Source organism: Tympanuchus pallidicinctus, unplaced genomic scaffold (assembly GCF_026119805.1).
Source record: "Tympanuchus pallidicinctus isolate F22 unplaced genomic scaffold, pur_lepc_1.0 scaffold2, whole genome shotgun sequence".
In the NCBI taxonomy this organism is placed as follows: domain Eukaryota; kingdom Metazoa; phylum Chordata; class Aves; order Galliformes; family Phasianidae; genus Tympanuchus; species Tympanuchus pallidicinctus.
The window spans coordinates 37544284-37565416 of NW_026294721.1; the positions used below are offsets into that span (position 1 = coordinate 37544284).

A 21133-nucleotide genomic window follows, 5' to 3' on the forward strand; every position below is an offset into this window, starting at 1 on the left:
CAGCATGAGCTGGAAACATAGTCCAGCTTTTCACATGCTCAAATCTGAGCAGGCAGCTAGGAGGAATTTACATAGATGCTCCAAGAAAATACTAAGGGTATTAGTTTCTGCAAAATCCTTAACTTTTTTTCCCCCTTTTTAGAAAATAACAGAGAGCTACTGTACCCTGCTGAGACCAACATCTGTGCAGACAATTAAACCCTTTTAGACCTCGAGCAGGGGAAACTCAGAGTAACCCACCCTTTTCTACTGCATCCTCTGAAGGATTACAGATAAATAAAAGATTTTGCAAGCATCTAGGCATATACATAATTACAAAGAGGTCCTGCTGATTTGTTTTTAAATAAATTTGGTTAACAATGAAGTTTTATTTCCTGAAAAATACTGATATTGGCACTTGGGTCTGAAATGCAGCTCTAATGTCTTTGTTGTGTACCCTGCTTGGAAGGAGGCCAGATCTGAGGTAACAGAATAAGCAGCTGAAGAAATCCTTGAGTTTGGTTCTTCAGATTTCACAGGAAGTAATTTCTCAAAACTTGCTTCATGATGATATGACGCCACAAGCTCACTATATGGCATTCTGGTTTTCTTCTCTAAATCTTTTCAGTCATTTAGCTAGGGTTGTGCAAATGATACCGAATATTTCTGCAGCTTACATTCATATCTGGGAATGTAGTTATAAAGGGGACTCCAAACAATGGAGGATGACAGTGTGTCATAGGTAGCTTAAAGGTGCTGTGAGTTCAGTCCCTGCTCTCAAGGACTTAAAACTTAAATGAACTAAGTGAGCAAGGAAACTGAAATGAAGAGCTCTGCAGAACGAAGATGAATGAAAAAGACACATTTGCAGATACCATTTTAATGGCACTTTCTGAGGGAAAACGTTTCTGCTGAAATTATTCTGACCCAGGGCTGTGTATTAACAGTTCTTTGTGCTAACCTCTGTACTTTCCCCAGTGCATTTACCATTCTGCAGGAGAAAAAGCTCATGCATTTAACAATGAATGTTAGGTTCTGGGAAATCACCAGCAGCAACTCAAATTCCTGGGATAAGAAAAAAAAGAAAAGGACAGAAAAAAAGAAAAGAAGAAAGAAATGGACAGACTCTTAAGCAGGGTCTGTTGTAATAGGACAAGGGGAAATAGTTTCAAACTAAAAGAGGGGAGATCTAGACTGGACATAAGGAAGATGTTTTTTACAATAAGACTGGTGTGGCAGTGGCACAAGTTGCCCACAGAGATGGTGGATGCCCCACCCCTTGAATCATTCAAGGTTAGGCTGGATGGAGTTCTGAGCATCTGATGTAGCTGTAAGTGTCCCTGTTCACTGCAGGGCAGTTGGACTAGATGGCCTTTAAGGACCCCTTCCAATTCAAACGATTCTATGAAAACAGATAGATTCACTGTGATTATTCCTCGCTGCATACACCCTCAGCTTTGTTGCAGGTGTGAATCCACTACCTTTGGGGACAGGCAGCAGGGGGGTGCTTCTCACATGCTGATTCTGGCAGTGTTTTGCTTTGCTCTGATAGATGGAGACAGTGCTAAGAAAAATTACACCATGGTAAATATGTTCTCCTTCTGCATGATGATAGCAGGTGATGGATGTGCTTCCTATCACAGAGAGGACACCTGAACATACTTGACCTGTTGAAGCTTAGCCCCTGGTGTATATAGAGCGAAAGAAGATGTCTCTTATGTCACCTTGTTTTTTTGCTTTTAAATCCTTGTATTCATGACACAGTATCATGCTGTTTCAAAATTGTCAAAAGTAGTCCATTTCGCAAGTCTATCAGAGAAATCATAAAGTAAATTAGAAGTTATTACATAGGATTATTAAAGTTTGGGTATGTCTGCCATGCAGACTGTGGTGTCAGCAGGACAGTGTGTGTTCTGGAGCACAGCTGGCCTCTGCCTGCAAACCCAAGCTGAGCAGGATGGAGCACCACAGAGAGAAGAAGCCTGCATGGGGGAAATGTAGGGGAAATGCTAAATCACGGCTTGAAATGGTGATTGAGCACCTGGTGGGAAGGCAGGACCAACCCAAGGGAGTTCATGCATGCAAAGTGACTGGAAGGGGTGGAGACAGGATCTATTTCTTCCCATACCTCTTTTAAGGGTTGGCAGGGGAGGTGAGAGTATCTTGCTGGAGATCTTTGACTATGTGAAGGTAAGCAGCTTCTTTCCTTAATTTTTATTGACTTTGCATTTGAACAAGTCCTCGCTTGCTATGACCTGGTATCTTGTTGCTCTGCTGTCACTGTTGTACTTTCTATTGTATTACAGCTTACAAACAGGGAGGGAAATGCTTCTTTCTAACAGTGTAGTTATGCTTTGAATTTGGTTTATACTCTTGAGTCTAGTGTGATGAGCTACAGCACCAAGGTATAAACAGTGCTGGTTTCAAGCGTCACTAAATTTGCAATGGTGAAAATACTTACGTTGGTGGAGAAGTATGTACTTTTAAAATAACTACTATATATTTAAATACTGGTTTCAAAATGTGGCTCAGTTAATGGGATGAGATGACTTACGTGTTTTAAGAGCAAATAATAGTTTAAGTTTGCACACCAGATTAACTTCATAATAAGATTTATAGAACATGTAATTACAAATGCTCTTCTAACAAATGATAATGAAATGAAAGAACAGCTCTGCTGAAGCAGAAACAGTCAAAACTTCAATACCTGATGTTCCACACACGGTTAAGCATGCGCTGTCCATGATTTGAGAGAGGACTCCATTGGTTGGGACCTTTTGCTTTGGAGCGTATTTAGTATGAAGTAAATGGTCTGTGCACTGGTCATAACTAACTGCAGTGTTGGCTTCCACTGGCTTTTGCTGGTGCTGAGGAGGCAGTGGAGGCAGACTTGTCTCCTCTGTCTGGTTCTAGATCCTGACATACTCTGGAAGCATAATGGGGAGTGATGGGGAAAAATGAGAGTAAGAGTAGCGGTAACAGTTGCATCGTAAGTAAGGGTTTTCATTCTCCTTACTCCCCCAAACAATTGATTAGTCAACAGTAAAATAGAGGATGGATCAAATGTACTGGACAGTGGCTCTTCCATATGGATAATGAGCCCTCAAGAAATAGAAGTGTCTTGGCCTCAAATACAACTAGCATACAAATAAATAAAAAACAACAAACCAACATATCACCATATAGGGTGATCCTATATTACAACAAAAACTTAAAGGCAGTTTTTTTCATCTGGGATAATTCAGGATATAAATAGTAATCTGTAAATAAAATATTCCTTTATGATTGAGGCAGAAATGAACTACCCCTATGAGAGCACTTCAAATAATGAATGGGGGCAAAAATATTACATAGTGGGATCATTCTTCTTCTTCTGAGTTTCTGCTTCTGTCTCACTCTTTGACAAAGATCATCCAGCCTCAGCATCCAGACTTTATTGTTCCACCTACACAAGTCTCAGGTCACACTGAAAGAAGTGGGAGACATCCAAGGCACAGGATTGACCCATAGAAGGGAACTGAGTCCCCACCGAAATGTTGCAGTTTCTCTGTCGTTGATTGACAAAGCCAACACTCTTTAATCTATGGAGAAACAACATGCATATATGTATCAGCCCAGGTATTGCTTGGTTGTGCCCAATCTAAGCTGAGATGAGCTGTTAGTCTGAGCCCCTGTGGTCACTGGCTGGGGGCTGGGGCCAGTGCCCTGGATTCTGTTGCAAAATCCTCAGGTAATTCAAAAACTCAGCTAGTGGCTCTTTCTTAGTCTAGTGAATTAGTCTGATGCTTGTCACTGGATGTGGAATTGGTGTATCCCAGCAAAAATTAGTGATAAACAAATGTGGGGCAAATGATCACATCCACCCAATTTTTGCACTAAGTATCATCTGAGAATTAATCTTCTGGCCCCCCAAAAAATAGTATGACAAATGAGCTGATTTAATACCAACACCATGGAGTGCTGTGCTGGAGTAGCCTTTATTTCACTGCTTCAGTAGATAATATAACTGGCAGATAAAACCACACAGACCATTAATTTTTAGCTGATGTCGCTTTCAGTACTACAGTAATGTTTGGTAAGAGGGTAGACTTACTGTATAAAACAGATTTCTTTATTTCTTTATGATATTCTAATGATAAAGGTTAGATAGAAACCCAATGTTTTGAGGGAAAGCCTTGCTTGCAACAAATACTGCTCTTGAGCTTTGTGACTAGCAGGCCTCGCTTCTAAATGACTTACCATAAAATGACTCACCATGTGGCAAAAGATGCGTTAACCTGAGAGTTAAGGATGAGAGAGAAGGATGCACCCCAGCCTTCCACTGTCCCTATTGCCCAAGCGGAATCACAGATGTACTGGGCTGAAGCAAAGTCAGTTCTTTCTACACTATTCCTGTTACTAATTTGGCCAAGTGTTTTTGTGAATCTAAATGGATGACTTAAAAGCTTTGTTGGATGCATTCACCCCTTGTAAACTTCCAAAACAACACAGATGGGAAACTTTCTTTTTGGCCCTGGCAAAGAAGAGATCTTAGGATAAAAATGGAGCAGGAGAAAAAGTGAAACAAGTAAATGAAGTTTGAGTATAAATTACTTACTTGTGTGTGTATGTATGACAATTCTTCTGTATTACGGGGTTAAATTTTGAGCTTTGTAGATCTATCATATTTTTTTCTTATTTTGTTGGTATTTGTTTGGCTTTAGATAGCAATGGTACACATTTCCAAGCCATAGGAAATATTAGCAACTTCATAGAATTTGGTAGGGAATAAAAGTACTTTGAAATAAGTTTTAAAGTTACGAACAAGCCTTAGTTATTTTTTCCCTAGTAAATATTCTGCAGATTGTATATAAGACTTTTGTATTCAGTAAACTTTGCCTCTTACTGTAGTTCACTAAGTTCATCATGAAATGTGTTTGTCTCGTACTCAATTTTATAACATTGTGCATCCAAATGGTTTGGGACAGAGCTCATATGAGGTCAAAGTCAACCAAGTAAAAATATTGTTCAAGTGCCTTGCACAGGCTTTATATGCCCCAGAGATTACTCTAGAATGAGGAGAAAGTAGTATCTAACTTTCTTTTTTCTTAGTTGTCTCTACACCCAAATAGATATGACTTAATGAAAAGTAAATTTTCTGGTTGAGATCTGAAAGCTAAGGCAAGACTGGCCCATGTAATTAAGACAAGGCTACCTCTCTGCTCAAGTTCATGCTATACTGTGTGTGCTGGTATGTATGTGCTCGTATGTATGTATGCAGATGTGTATATGAATACCTTGAACAAGTTTCAAGACAAACTTCTTACTTTGCTCAACTCCAAATTAACACATCATCTAGGTATTACCAAGTTCTGCTTGTGCTCCAGGGAGCAGACTGCATAGAATCATAGAATTGCTAAGTTTGGAAGAGACCTCTAAGGTCATCCAGTTCAGCTCATTCTCGCTTTACCCACTAATTACCTCCTTCAACGCACACCTCCATGGTTTTTGAACATCTCCAGGGACACTGACTCCACCACCTCCCTGGGCAGCCCATTCCAATGCCTGATCACTCTTCCTGAGAAAAATAATTTCCTAATATACAACTGATATGGTTAGAAATCTGCTCTGCCATGGCTGGATATTAGCCTTTGTATTTCCCTGCAAATGACAATCTCAGATGTATGAGCAGCCCTCCAGGAGGAGAGGACCTGGGACACCAGGAGATGTGTAGCCACTGTGTTGACAGTGTGACCCCCACTTGCTCCCCAGCTCTGCATTGCTGCTGTACTCATGGGGAGTAAAGTCCCTGGCATGGTGCACCCACATGTGAATATTACATCTGCTTCTTAAGCGACAGAGTAACCATTCCTCATCCATTGACCCTCTTTGTAAGTACCCACTTTCATTTGCAGTTACCATTTAGCACTTATAATTTACCTCAGAGTACTACAAGTACCTATATTACTGTACCATCTCCTGAGGATCCTTTCATAATACAGAATTCTAGTGTTACTTGCTTTTTTTAAAATAAAATTCTACCTTGATGATTTAATAGGTAAAAGATTAAACATTTCATTATCATACACCATGATCTGTTTCACCTTCTCTTCAGCCTGAAGGCTCATAGGGTTTTTGTTTTGCTTTCAAAAATCCTTCAGAGTAAATCCTTATATCATACCAGAAATAAAAGTCTTGTTCCATTTTGAGCCTGATTTAATTCTGTGATCTCTCTTTTTTATTGAGTGTGAAACAGAACCTTTTGCTGTGTGGAGATGTAGGACAAAGTCTGTACAACATTCACATCTCGCACTACTTTGCACAGGGCCTACATGCATCACAGGTTTTTGGAGGTGTTGAAGTGGGAGGGGATTTTTTTTTTGTTTGTTTTCCCTACAGAGGACATACATTTTTTTTTTTTTTTTTCTCAATGTTAGGAGGATTCTGTTTCTTATATAAATTCTCCCCCTGCTGTTTCTTTACCTATTATTATCTATTAGCAATTTGGGTTGGGCATATAACAATCAAGTATCCCAGTGATGAGCCTGAGAAGTTAATTAGAAGGGACTGAGCCTTGTACTAATGTTATCTGTCACTCTATAAATAGCTTAATAGGAGTTCATTTATTCAGGTTTATAAGCAGCTGTAAGGAAAGCTCTGTAGGAGGGGTTCACAGAGTCAGATTGTTCCATAACTTTCATGCTTTCTCTGCAATGCCTGTTCAGGGGATTGCTTGGAGGTGGGAGCTACTTTTGGATAATGCTGTCAGCTCTGCAGGTTGGTGCTGCAATTGCTGTGGAGACGTATCTTGAAAGTATATAAATACCTGTCCCTGATCTTTACTGTTTTTTTTATTACTTGCCAGGCTTTTTTCCAACTCTTTTCCTTTTCCCTGTAATTATTTCCATGCTAAAACAGCTGCCAGTTGTAATTCCAGTATGTATCAAAACTTTCTTCTTTTGAACTCCAAGTCATTTTAATATGAATGAATTTTCTGTTTCAAGAACTGAATTTGAAATGTTACAGGTACATTATTTCTCTTCCTTGAACAAATGGCATCAGGGCAAAAGCCATTAAAGTAACACTTAGCATCAGGAGGACTATTAACAAAGCTATTGGGCTCCTAAGGACAGATTTAACTTTCAGATTTGCTGGTGTGCAGGACTGTTGTACTAGGCTGATAGCCTGTATTTCTGTTTTAAAGGTATACGTTCTTATGAAGATGGAGTAAAGGTCCAACAGCTCTCCAGTAATTGATTAGATTAAATAGATTATTGATGGATTACAGGTGAAATGTGTTGGATTCAAGACAAATACTTTCTCCATGTCTGACTGTCAGTGGTTACATTTCAATATTGCACACATCACACAAGAAAACCCTATCCAAAGTCTATGCTATACAGATATTGAAGGAATAATGAGATGCTCTCATTCCCTTTCTTTAAATCAGAAAAGAAAGCTAAACAAGCCATGAGGAGTTCTCCAAATGTTCACACAAATTATGGAATAAAAAGGCTGACATTCTGGGACATAAGCGAAATTAATTACTAGTTAATTAGTTAGCAATGCTATCTGCTTGTGGCTTAGGCAACAGTAAGGGCAGATAATGCTAATTCCTAGCTGAACTGTACCATCTGGTGGGTACCCAGGAAATTACAGTTTCAATATCTAAACTAGTACACTTTTCAGTCTAAAATTGCTGAAAACATAGACACTTTCTGTAAGTGCCATACTATAAACAGAATACTACGATAGCATTTCTGTAACTTGCACTTTCTGATATTAATACTCTAAGCCCTAACAATACAGATCCTAACTTCTGACTTGTTCAATTCAAGTTTTACAGTGAAAAAAGAAAGACTGATACAAACCTTCAGTTGTTATTTAGGCCTTTAAAATCTTGTGAAAAGGAAATTACTGGAAGGAAAACCAAGCAAATATAGGAAAGAAGCACTAGTAATCATCTGTAGAATTCCTTTTTTTTTTTTTTTCTTCCCCCCCCCCCCCCCCTCCAGATCTGTTTAAGTATTGTTAGGAAGTGATAAAGAGGAGGATTTGTTTAATGTTTTTCTATCATTGTGTTTTATTTTTTTGTTTTTATTTCCCTGCTTAGAAGATACACCCAATAAGGAAGGGGCATTGAGGAGAATGGTGCTGAATTGTCTTCCTTAGCTATAAGGGGTGTTGTTAAAAACCTTTAAAAATATGCCAGCTACTGGCTTCAATAGGGTTTTGCCAACAGCCAGTGTGTGAGCTATTAACACCAAAAACAAATAAATATGATTTAAAACCAAAAAAGCAATGATCTCCATGTACAGTGAAGAGCTTTGCTAAGTACTCTAGCTGTTAAAAGAAAAAGAAAACATGCCTTTATAGATGTTGCAAAATAAAGTGCCTGGATTCAAACCAACATATTCCTAGGCTATATAACTTGTCTGAAAAAAAATGTTTGTTTGTTTGTTTTTTTTCTCCAAACACAACTTGTCTATTAAGAGTTAAATATTGAAAGATCAGTTCAACTCTCATTAGTGTGTCTGAGAAGACACCCGAGAATTGAATTGGAAGAGCTTATCCCGCTGTCCCTACCAAGGGTGACATGATCCTCAGTAACACATCACGGATTATTTCAGCATAAAATCTGTATCAGAGCAAGTAAGCCTTGAAGGAAGACTAAATAAGGTATCTCTAATCAAGACCCCGCAGATACTCAAGGCCAGGCTGGATGGGGTTTTGAGCAACCTGATCTAGCTGTGGATGCGTCTGTTCACTGCATGGGAGTTGGATTAGATCATCTTTAAATATCCTTTCTAACTAAGGATTCTATGATGGCTCCAAAATGAATTACCTATGTGTTTTTTTGTTTGTTTGTTTTGGTTTTTTTTTTTTCTTGCAGTGGGTGGTCAGGCTTTGCTTACAGGGGTAAGTAAGCCATTACAAGCTCTACTCTGCAGCCTTTGCTGGACACAAATGCTCTCCCTTATGCAAGGCAGATGAGTCAGCGGTGGCTGGATAAGGGAATGAGGAAAACATTGACTCCTGCGAGCTGTTTTTTGCAAACAGTAAAAAATGAGCGTGAACAGTGAAGAATAATAACTTTGCGCATGCCTGCAGGCATTCCAGTGGTGCATCAGTTTCCAAAAAAGATTTTCCTCCATTAAGCCCCATGGATGTGTTTGCAGAAGGCTCTGTGTGGCGCCAAAAATACCAACTTGAGTTCCAGAGAGCCAAGGGAACCTCTGTTCTCCAGGAATAGTAGCAATTACATATATTCTCATCCGTAAGTTTTAACAATTTGTTTCAGCTGATAACATGGACCTTAGGAGAGATCACATTCAGGTGAATGACATTTGAAAGTCTCTGTGAAAGGAGGCACTTGTAGAAAGTGTAGATTGTTTGCAGTCACACTCCTGCTTCACTTGCTTCTGTCTATAGGTTGACTTGCACTAATTCTGGCTTATGTAGAGACCTTTGACTTGCGGTCTTCTGCAAAATGATAATCAAGCAAAGGTTGGACTCAACAGTTATTAGTTTAAATCAGTGTTGTGGTTCTGACTCAGTAATTGATGAGCATCTTCCTGAGAGAAATATCATGTTACTATTTAACAACAGAAAGCAAAGATGCTTTCCACTACATTTGCCCCTGACTGAATACAAAATGATGTTTCAAATTTGGATGCAGTTAGTCAAAGGAAGCAAGAGCAAAATCTCAAAAGAAAAAATCTCAAAAGAAGTACCAAAGAGGATTTGGTTTAATCACTTAATGGAAGGATGCTGCACTTTTTTAAGAAAGAATTATCTCAGATAAGTCAGAGAAGTACAATGAGTAAATCCAATTTTTAGCTGAAAAGCTAGGAAAGCATTCTAGGAAATAATGAAAGTCTAGAATTGGGAGAGAAAAGGTGGGAAATGTTTGTCCTTGGCAATTGGACATCTTAAGAAAACAAACCTCAACAATTAATAGAACCCAGCTTTGCTATCAAGTTTTGTAGTGGGAAATTCGCTATGTTGTTATAAGACCTAGAGTTTCTGATCACCATGATGGTTTAGGGCCTGAAATAGCACTGGGGAGAAGGAGGTTCCAAAAAGTGTCTGTGACAGAGCAGTCTGAAACCTGATCCCTCAGGCTTCTTTGTGGATGTCCACAGTTCTCAAGCAACTTGGTTGTCATAGCACCTTCCGTGAAGTTCTGCCAAAACATAGAAATATCACTTCTGAGGGGTTTTATAGGCCAATTAAACAAGCCGGTTTTGTCTGGCATTAAGGCATGGAACATAGGTTTTAACAACAACAACAACAAAAATTATTACATGTTGTTTTATGTGAGTAATGGCAAGACTGGTCCTGAGGTAAAAGCTCTTGGAAAAAGTCACACTCTAACACTGATGAGGAAAACATTTGTTTGGTTCACATACTAGACAGAGAGATCTATAACAAAAAACAATATTTACAGTGCAAGTCAAGAACCATAATCTCTCATCTTGGCTGCAAAATGATACAGCTTCACATAGCACATGGAACTATAGTTAGTCACAACTGGAAATCTACCCCTCGCTGCCTGAAACCTTTTCCTCCCACAAAATTGACAAAATTAATTGTCTAAAGAAGTGGTCAAAGAAGCAGAATTTGAGCAATGAATGCCAGGCTGCTTTCAAAGATATATTAAAGCAAGCTTTAACTAAGAAACAAGCAAGAAATTGCTTAGAAACTCTGCTTGGTAGTCATTTTTGTAGTATCCATTTTTGGTAATAGAGTTCTGTATAGTATTTTACTGAGATTACAGTATTTACCTCATGTTGGATATTGGGAAAGACTTCTTTTCAGAAAGACTGGTGATGATGCAGTGGCATGGACTGCCCAGGGAGGTGGTGGAATCACCATCCCTGGAGGTGTTCCAGGAACATGGAGATGTGGCACTGAGGGGCCTAATGAGGGTGGACTGGTGGTTGGACTAGATGATCTTAGTGGTCTTTTTCAGCATGAATGATGCTATGATTCTAATCCCACATGAATCCCAATAAAATAGACTTGCTGAGAGAGACTAATTGAAGGGAAATGATAGCTCTAAAAATAATTTTAAGTAATTAGAGTTAATGAAGTATCCTTGTCTTGCCAGGGTGTTTCTGGTGGCTCTGCGATCTATTCTTGGTCTCATACTATTGCAGGATCTTCACCAATTGTCTGTGAGGAAATAGAATTTATTCTGAACAAAAAATGTCAGCCCACAGAAAAAAGTGTGGTATAGTAAAATGGTACATCAGTTATGTCAGTTAACCATACCCATTTCTAATGCTTTTTAATCAAAATATAGCCTCTACCATATGGAAATGGAAAAAGGAGTAGTAATATTCCCACAGGAATTGTGTTCTTGGTTATCTTTGCATACTGAAAAGCTGAACTCTGAGAAACACGTATTTTAATATCGGGTAAAGCTGCTTGTATAGGAGCAGAAAGTGTTGGTCACATTGACAGGGGAGCTGTTGGCATATCTTTGGGTCACACTGAGAATGAAAAAGATATCTGCCTCATCTCCTGACTACGAAAATCACTAGTGCGGTGCTGATGTTTAGAAAATGGATTCAATTACTACATGCAGGAGTGCAGGAAAATCTTCCTGAAGCCATGTGGAGAGATTTTCTGTAAATATTATGGCAGAGAAACTGGTGAGACCAGAAGCTACATCCAGGAAAACCCAGGCAGACCCCTGGACAGTCTCTAGCTCTGCAGGAGCAGCATCAGGCAGATAGGGATGTACTTCCACAAAAGGCTCTGACATCTCCTTCCATAAATGAAGCCGCAGCCTGCAGGTGATAGAAATGTGCATCTGCCTGCAAGGTATAGGTAAAATGCCAAATGTCAAGTCCTGAATTCTCAGGAGTGTGGTGAACAGGCTTTGTGGTCTTGAATCACAGAATCATTAAAGACCTCTAAGATCAATCCTGTCAACCTGTCCCATCATGTCCCTCAGTGCCACCTTTCTACATTTCTTGAACACCTCCTTGGGTGGTGACCCCATCACCTCCCTGAGCAGCCCATTTCAGCACATCATAATTCTAACAAATTTTTCCTAATATCCAGCCTGGACTTCCCCTGGCACAACTTGAGGCCATTCCATCTCTTGTCCTATCATTATTACCTGGCAGGAGAGACAGACCCGCTGTTGCCACAACCTCCTGTCAGGCAGTTGCAGTGAGCCATAAGGTCTCTCCTGAGCCTCCTCTCCTCCAGACTAAACAATCCCAGCTCCCTTGCTTGCTTCCCAAATGGCTTGTGCTCCATACCCTTGACAGCTTTGTTGCCCTTCTCTGGACATGCATCAGTGCTCCTTCAGCACAGTGAGTAGAGAACACAGAAAACAACCCGCCAGGTCTGCTGAATTCCTGATTGCTTTTTGTTCTGGCTATAGAACACAGTTCAGTTCCTCTTGCAGTATCTTATTCTAGACCTAAGACCTCCTAGGACTCTGTGTGATGATAGGTATATACCCAATTTTCATTTAGTTGACACAGGAGCAAAACATGCTTATAAACTTACAACATGTCCCCCCAAAATGTCAGCAGTTCCTATGTTGCTCATTGGCCCTTAACGTGCTTCCACACTGTCTGTGCCTTCTGGTGCAATATTTCAGCCATGTCAGCGGCTTTGGGCATAACAGCACTGGGAACACTGTAAGCATGGGCAGTGCTGATATGTTGTTACCATGAGGGCACTGATACATATTTGCACTGCTGAGATGAGATTGCTTTTCTATATCTGAAGGTGAAAGCCTGGGGAAGTGTTGGGCTGTGTTATCAACAGAATTGCAGACGATGAAAAAAAAAACAGCAAAATGATCTTTTCTACACTTTATTTCTGTATTTATGAATTGCTAGCAGGTTCCTCATAACAACTGCTTTCAAGGCAGAGTAGGGGATCTTGGTGCAGCTGATTTTTGTTTCCCCTGTGTGAGGCCTGGCTGCAGGGAGGTACTGGCTGTCACCCTGTGGCTATCTGGCAAGGTTTCCTCGCTGCCTTTCTGCCTTTTTACCAGCAGAGTGCGTGTTGCGTCCGAATGCATATGAACAAATTGTTCATGTATAAGGAAGCAAAATCAGGGGTAGTGACAGAGGAAGCAGCTGATCCCAAAGAATCTATGATACTGTTCCACTAACTCACTTAAAACATGCTTTGCTGACGGTACCAGAGACTGCATGAATCGCACTGTTTTGTATCTAGCATAGCTGCTCCAGTTTCAATGGCTTAATTTCCAAGCCATTAAAATAACTTTTTGCTAAAATAATAGTGATAATAATAAGCTAAAATCGTTGTAAATTCATCTCGTAACTTTGACTTTGTATAAAACAGCAGGTACGGCTCAGAATATACTACAGCTTTTTTAAGAAAATTTATCAAAATTTTCTGACTGAGGCTGTTTTGAAAATCAGCTCTAGAAGTTTGTGCAATTTCCTGCATTTTATTTGCAAAAAGCACTTTCTGAATCCTATGAAGTGGAATTTGGATGTACTGAAATACTTTGAGAATGTAGCATAGTTTCTCTGTGGCCTACCGTTTCTCATGTTGGCTCTCCAGGATATCAGTGAATGTACCGTCGTGCACGAGTTGCAAAGCATTCATCATTCGTGTTACTATAATGCAACAGGCGGCCACTTTTACTCTAGTATCTGCTGTTGTCAGGCCTTGTTTGCTACTGGGTATAGCAGCGTAAACCCGGTGCTGTGAAACTCATTAATTAGGTACTCCCGTTTCTCAGCGCTGCAGCCAGGGGCCGCCGCAAGCCTGCGGGCGGAGCTCGGCGTCGGGGAGCGGCGCCGCCCAGCTGCGGGGCGGGCACCAGGGGGCGCTCCGGGACCGCGGTTGCGGCACGACGGCCCCGGGGCCCCATCGCGGTCCCTCTCCGCCCTACTGGGATGTGCTGCTGAGGGTTTTGCCGAGGAGGAAGGATAGGAGTCTGTTGAAGTTCGTCTCGGGATCTTTACTGAAAATAAGGAAATGAGCAGAATTTAATAAGAAACGAAAAGTAACAACAACAAAAAAAAAGTTAAAGGGTATAATAATATGAAGTTAGGTGATAAGGATAAAAACAGAACTGCAAACGTCCCAGGGGTCGCCCCCTTCCCGCCGGGCTCGGACGGCCGCGAACAGCGAAACGTAGCGGCCGTCTCCGCACGCACAGCCGTCGCAGCCGCACCTGCCCCAGGTGCGCGGAAGGCGGGCGGGCGGCGGTGCGGGGCGGGGCTCGGGGCGGTGCGGGGCGGGGATCGGGGCGGGCACTAGGGCGGCGCGGCCAATGGGAGGCCGGGGGGGAGCCCGGCCGGGCGTCAAGAGGGACGGGATCAATGAGCGCCGCGCAAAGTTGGGGCCAGGCGGCGGTGGGCTCCGCGGACGTGGATTACAAACTCAGCGGAGGAGGAGGAGGAAGCGGCGGCTCTCGGCGGCGTCTCCTGGGCCGGGCATGGTGGTGGGGTGGTGGCGGCCGCTGAGACGTGGCGGAGCACGAGGCCCCCGACGGCGCGGAGGCTGCTGCTGTTGAACGGCGATGCGGTGCGGAGTCCCTGGCCGCCCCCCGGCCCCCGAACGGCGGCGGGCGCAGAACGAGCGGCGCGGCCCTTGAGCGCGACGTACGGCCGATCGGGTCCCTCCACGGCGGGGCAGCGCTAGCGACGCCTCGGCGGGACAGCGGGAGGGAGGGGCCGGAGCGCGGCGGCTGCGGGAGGCGGCCCCCGGCCGGGGGGCTCCGCTGAAAGCGGCGGCGGCGGCGGCGCCGGGCCCTACCGCGGAAGCGGCCACGGGGTCGCTATGGGCCGCCCCGCCGCCGCCCGCCGGGCCCCGCCGCCCCTGCTGCTGTCGCTGCTGCTGCCGCTGCTGCCGCTGCTGCCGCTGCTGCCGCTGGGCGCCGCCGCCGAGCCCCGGCAGGTCTTCCAGGTGCTGGAGGAGCAGCCGGCCGGCACCTGGGTGGGCACCATCGCCACCCGGCCCGGCTTCACCTACCGGCTGAGTGAGCACCACGCCCTCTTCTCCATCAACGCCACCTCGGGCGCCCTGCACACCCGCGCCTCCATCGACCGCGAGAGTCTGACCAGCGACGTGGTGGACCTGGTGGTGCTCTCCAGCCAGCCCACCTACCCCAGTGAGGTGCGCGTCCTGGTGCTCGACCTCAATGACAACGCGCCCGTCTTTCCCGACCCCTCCATCGTGGTGACTTTCAAGGAGGACACGGGCAGCGGGCGGCAGCTCATCCTGGACACGGCCACCGATGCTGACAGTGGCACCAATGGTGTGGACCACAGCTCCTATCGCATTGTATCTGGCAACGAGGAGGGACGTTTCCGCCTCAACATCACGCTCAACCCTAGCGGTGAAGGTGCTTTTTTGCATCTGGTCTCACAGGGCGGTCTGGATCGGGAGGCCACCCCCAGCTACCAGCTCTTGGTGCAGGTGGAGGACAAGGGTGAGCCCCGGCGGCGCGGGTACCTACAGGTCAACGTCACTGTGCAGGACATCAATGACAACCCACCCATTTTCAGTCAGACTCTTTATCAGGCACGTGTGCCTGAGGATGCTCCTGTTGGGGCCAGTGTTCTGCATGTGGCAGCAGCTGATGCTGATGAAGGCACCAACGCTGACATCCGCTACCGTCTGGAGGGAGGTGATGGTGGAGGTGGGGAGGGGGCCAGCAGCCTCCCGTTTGAGGTGGATCCTGAGAGTGGGGTGATTCGCATCCGGGAGCATCTGGACTATGAGCTGTGCCAACAGTACTCACTGACAGTGCAAGCCACAGACCGTGGGGTGCCTGCACTGAGCGGCCGGGCCGAGGCCCTCATCCGCCTGCTGGATGTCAATGACAACGAGCCCCGGGTGAAGTTCCGCTACTTCCCAGCCACCTCCCGCTTTGCCTCGGTGGATGAGAATGCGGCACCTGGCACTGTGGTGGCCTTGCTGACAGTGAGCGATGCTGACTCCCCCGCTGCCAACGGGAACATCTCTGTGTCAATCTTGGCAGGCAACGAGCAGCGGCACTTCGAGGTGCACAGCAGTAAGGTACCCAACCTCAGCCTGATCAAGGTGGCGGCTGCGCTGGACCGGGAGCGTATCCCTGCCTATAACCTTACAGTGGCGGTGGCTGATAACTATGGGGCCTCACCACCATCCCCGGGCTTCCCCACCTCTTCCCTTTCTCCTGATGGGGTGGTGGCAACTCCTGTGAGCCGCTCTTCAGTGGCTAGCCTGGTGATCTTTGTGAATGACATCAATGACCACCCGCCTGTCTTTGAGCAGTCAGTGTACAGGGTGAACATCAGTGAGGAGGTGCCTTTGGGCAGCTATGTGCGGGGCTTGAGTGCGACAGACCGTGATTCGGGCCTCAATGCCAACCTCAAATACAGCATTGTTTCAGGCAATGAGCTGGGCTGGTTCCACATCAGCGAGCACAGCGGACTGGTCACCACAGCTGGTCCTGGGGGTGGCACTGCTGGGCATGCTGGGGGTGTGTCTGTCACCAGCGGGCTGGACCGGGAGACCACTTCCCAGGTGGTGCTCAACATCAGTGCACGTGACCAGGGGGTGCAGCCCAAATTTTCCTACGCACAGTTGGTGGTGACCATTCTGGACGTCAATGACAACAAGCCTCGCTTCAGCCAACCTGAGGGCTACCAGGTTTCCTTGGCTGAAAACTCCCCATCTGGAACTGAGCTGCTGGTCCTGAGTGCTGTGGATGGGGATCTGGGGGACAATGGGACCATTCGTTTCTCCCTTCAGGAGGCTGAGCCGGCATTAGTGGTAGTTGGCCCCTCTTCAGTGACCCCTCGACAGGTCTTTCGCTTGGATCCCGTGTCAGGCAAGCTCAGCACCGTCTCACAGCTGGACAGAGAGGAGCAGGCTCACTTTTCCCTGCAGGTCCTGGCCACAGATTTGGGTTCTCCTCCCCTTTCTTCAGTAGCCCGGGTTAATGTGAGTCTTTTGGATGTGAATGACAATAGCCCGGTTTTCTATCCTGTCCAGTATTTTGCCCATATCCAAGAGAATGAGCCAGCTGGAACTTACGTAACCACAGTGTCTGCCACTGACCCTGATATGGGGCCCAATGGGACCATCAAGTACAGCATCTCAGCTGGGGATACCTCCAGGTTCCAAGTCCATGGCAAGACAGGGATCATTACCACAAAAATAGCCCTTGACAGGGAGGAGAGAACTGCTTACCAGTTGCAGGTTGTGGCCACTGATGGTGGCCATCTTCAGTCTCAGAACCAAGCCATTGTCACCATCACTGTCTTGGACACTCAGGACAATCCACCTGTTTTTAACCAGGGCATGTATGGTTTTGTTGTTTTTGAAAATGTTGCCCTGGGTTACCATGTAGGTACTGTTTTTGCTTCTACCATGGATCTCAATACCAACATCAGTTATCTTATTACAACAGGTGACCAACGGGGTATGTTTGCTATCAACAGAGTGACAGGGCAGATCACCACAGCCAGTATTATTGATAGGGAAGAGCAAGCATTTTACCAGCTGAAAGTGGTGGCTAGTGGTGGGGCAGTGACTGGAGACACTATGGTCAATATAACTGTCAAAGATTTAAATGACAATTCCCCACACTTTATTCATGCTGTGGAAAGTGTAAATGTGGTTGAAAACTGGAAAGCTGGTCATACTATATTCCAGGCCAAAGCTCTTGATCCTGATGAAGGTGTTAATGGCATGGTCCTTTACAGCCTTAAGCAAAACCCAAAGGGCTTGTTTTCAATCAATGAACAAACAGGTGCTATAAGCTTAATAGGGCAGCTGGACATAAATGCTGGGACTTACCAGGTTGAAATCGTGGCCTCAGATATGGGTGTGCCACAGCTGTCCTCTACTTTCATCCTGACTGTCTCTGTCCACGATGTAAATGATAACCCTCCTGTGTTTGACCAGCTTTCCTATGAAATTACAATTTTGGAGTCTGAGCCTGTGAATTCACGGTTCTTTAAGGTACAGGCTTCTGACAAAGATTCGGGAGTGAACGGTGAAATAGCTTACAGTATAATTGAAGGAAATGCTGGGGATGCCTTTGGCATTTTCCCAGATGGTCAGCTGTACATAAAGAGTGAACTGGATCGTGAGCTTCAAGAAAGATACGTTTTACTTGTTGTTGCCTCTGATAGAGCTGTAGAACCACTCAATGCTACTGTAAACATTACAGTAATTCTGGAGGATGTAAATGATAACAGGCCATTATTCAACAGTACGAACTATGTATTTTATTTTGAAGAGGAACAGAGTGGTGGTTCCTATGTGGGTAAAATAAATGCTGTAGACAAAGACTTTGGGCCAAATGGTGAAGTCAGGTATTCATTTGAGCATATGCAACCAGATTTTGAGCTGAACACAGTAACTGGGGAGATAAGAAGTACTCATCAGTTTGACAGGGAAGCTCTTATGAGACAGCGAGGAGCTGCAGTATTTAGTCTTACAGTTATAGCAACAGATCAGGGGTTGCCAAAGCCTCTAAAGGATCAAGCTACTGTACAAATCTACATGAAAGACATCAATGATAACGCTCCCAAGTTTTTGAAAGATCTCTACCAAGCTACCATATCAGAATTGGCAGTAAATTTGACACAGGTTCTGAGAGTTTCCGCTTCAGATGTTGATGAAGGGACTAATGGGTTGATTCACTATTCTGTGATCAAGGGAAACGAAGAAAAGCAGTTTGCAATAGATAGTAGCACAGGCCAAGTGACCTTAGTAGGTAAACTAGATCATGAAGCTACTGCATCGTATTCACTTGTTATCCAAGCAGTAGACTCTGGAGCGGTTCCCTTAAGTTCAACTTGCACATTGAGCATTGATGTATTGGATGAGAATGACAACAGTCCTTCTTTCCCTAAATCAATCTTGTCAGTGGATGTCTTGGAAAACATGAGAGTCGGTGAACTTGTTTCCTCAGTCACTGCTACTGACTCTGATTCAGGTGACAATGCTGACCTCCATTATAGCATTACAGGGACAAACAATCATGGGACCTTTAGCATCAGTCCCAACACTGGTAGTATTTTTCTTGCAAAAAAATTGGACTTTGAGACGCAATCTTTGTATAAGCTAAATATAACAGCAAAAGACCAAGGAAGGCCACCAAGGTCATCTACAATGTCAGTGGTAATATATGTTAGGGATTTTAATGACAACCCTCCTAATTTTCCTGCAGGGGACATTTTTAAATCTATTATTGAGAACATTCCTGTTGGTAGTTCTGTCATTTCTGTGACTGCTAATGATTCAGATGCAGATATTAATGGGCAGTTAACATATGCAATCATTCAACAGACGCCACGAGGTAATCATTTCCGTATAGACGAAGTCAGAGGGACAATATTTACCAATGCTGAAATAGATCGGGAGTTTGCTAATCTCTTTGAATTAACAGTCAAAGCCACTGATCAGGCATTTCCTGTGGAGTCCAGACGGTTTGCTTTGAAGAATGTGACTATTTTAGTGATGGATCAAAATGACAATGTTCCTGTGTTCATATCGCAAAATGCTCTTGCAGCTGACCCTTCAGTCATGATTGGTTCGGTCCTAACAACAATTATTGCAGCAGATCCTGACGAGGGAGCCAATGGAGAGGTGGAATATGAAATAATCAATGGAGATACCAAAACATTCATTGTGGATCGCTACAGTGGAGACCTAAGAGTAGCATCAGCTTTGGTGCCTTCTCAGCTAATATACAATCTGATAGTTTCTGCTACAGATCTTGGCCCTGAAAGAAGGAAATCTACCACTGAAATGACTATAATTCTACAAGGTGTTGATGGACCCATATTCACACAGCCAAAATATATAACCATCTTAAAAGAGGGTGAGCCTATTGGGACAAATGTGATATCTATTGAAGCAGCTAGTCCACGGGGTTCTGAAGCCCAGGTGGAATATTACATTGTGTCTGTCCGATGCGAAGATAAGAGTCTGGGGCGCCTCTTCACCATTGGACGCCATTCTGGTGTCATCCAGACTGCTGCCATTTTGGACAGGGAGCAAGGAGTGCGTCTCTACTTGGTGGATGTTTATGCCATTGAAAAATCTTCCATTTTGCCCCGCACACAGCGAGCAGAGGTAAGGCTTTTCTTTTATTCCGTAATTATTCATGTGTTTGCTTTCTAAACAAGCAGTTTCATATATTCGTTGTGTGTTGAGTATTATATGAATACTTGTGTCAGCAGAAGACCTTAACTTCAAGTCTGCTGATGAAGTAAAGGTAACCTTCCAACCAGTATGCTTCAAACTGTTTTCCTCAAAGCTACTTCTAGAAACTTGAAAGAGGCTCAGGGAAAGTACTTAAATTTGGAACCAAAGGAACAATGTTAGCCAAATACCTTCTGAATAATAAATGCTTTAAGTCCTAAAAGCTTTAATCACAAGCATATTGTGAGTTTTGCAAACCTTCTCATTTTAGCATATCATAAATTAAGTCTTTCTGTTTTTGTGTGACTTACAACTGTAGGTCTTTCATTGCAGTCATAATGTCAGTATTTGAGGATTGGCCAGTAGGGGATTGCTCTCTGAACAGTTCATTTAACGTCTCCGGTCTGGACATGCTTGTTCTCCTCTGCTGCGTGCTGTTCCTGGTGAAGTCTCTGGGATAGATCTCCAATCTACCGTTACTTCTTTACTCACACAGATGAGCATGAAGTGGTCTTGTTTCTGTTCTATGATGTGAGGGGCTGTAAAATTGTAACAGTGTAGCAGGCAGATTTCCTTATCAGAAAGCAGTTTGCTTTGGTGTTGACTGAAGGATCTTAAACATTCTCTGTGCGACTAGTTAGAGCAGCAAAGGGTGCAAAATAGATCTGAGACATCAGCTGTGAAGTACAAATATTTTAATTGCTGTGGAGTATGGTAGTAGAGCCACAGAGCTGAAAGCTTATACCATTCTTACTGCCTTCTGTGTGAACACAGAAAGGCCTGTTGTGAAAGGAGGCTCTGTGTTTGTGTTAGCTTGCACCATTTTCTGGAGCTGCCTTCTGCACTTTGCTATGAGTCATTGAACGTGCAGTCACTGGAAGTTTGGGGCCGACACCACTCAGTAGGTCAGCCAGCAGGGAATGCTGGAAGTGCACTGGTTCAGTCATTTTCCCTGCTAGCTAAGCCCATTACCTCAGCACTGTACAGCCTTCTGAGTCCTAGGCATTACCCCCAT

The 21133-nt window shown here is 44.1% G+C and overlaps 2 protein-coding genes across 2 annotated transcripts in view; both read left to right on the top strand.

Annotated features, from left to right (window-relative positions):
- LOC128080619 (sulfotransferase 1 family member D1-like) overlaps positions 1-21133 on the top strand; it is a 948073-nt gene that overhangs the window by 90631 nt on the left and 836309 nt on the right. The gene's annotated exons all lie outside the window — the stretch shown is intronic.
- Positions 14752-21133, top strand: part of FAT4 (FAT atypical cadherin 4) — a 135673-nt gene continuing 129291 nt past the window's right edge. The window contains exon 1 of the mRNA XM_052682989.1: positions 14752-20049. Coding sequence (XP_052538949.1) covers positions 14752-20049 — 5298 coding nt within the window. The remainder of the gene's footprint in view (positions 20050-21133) is intronic.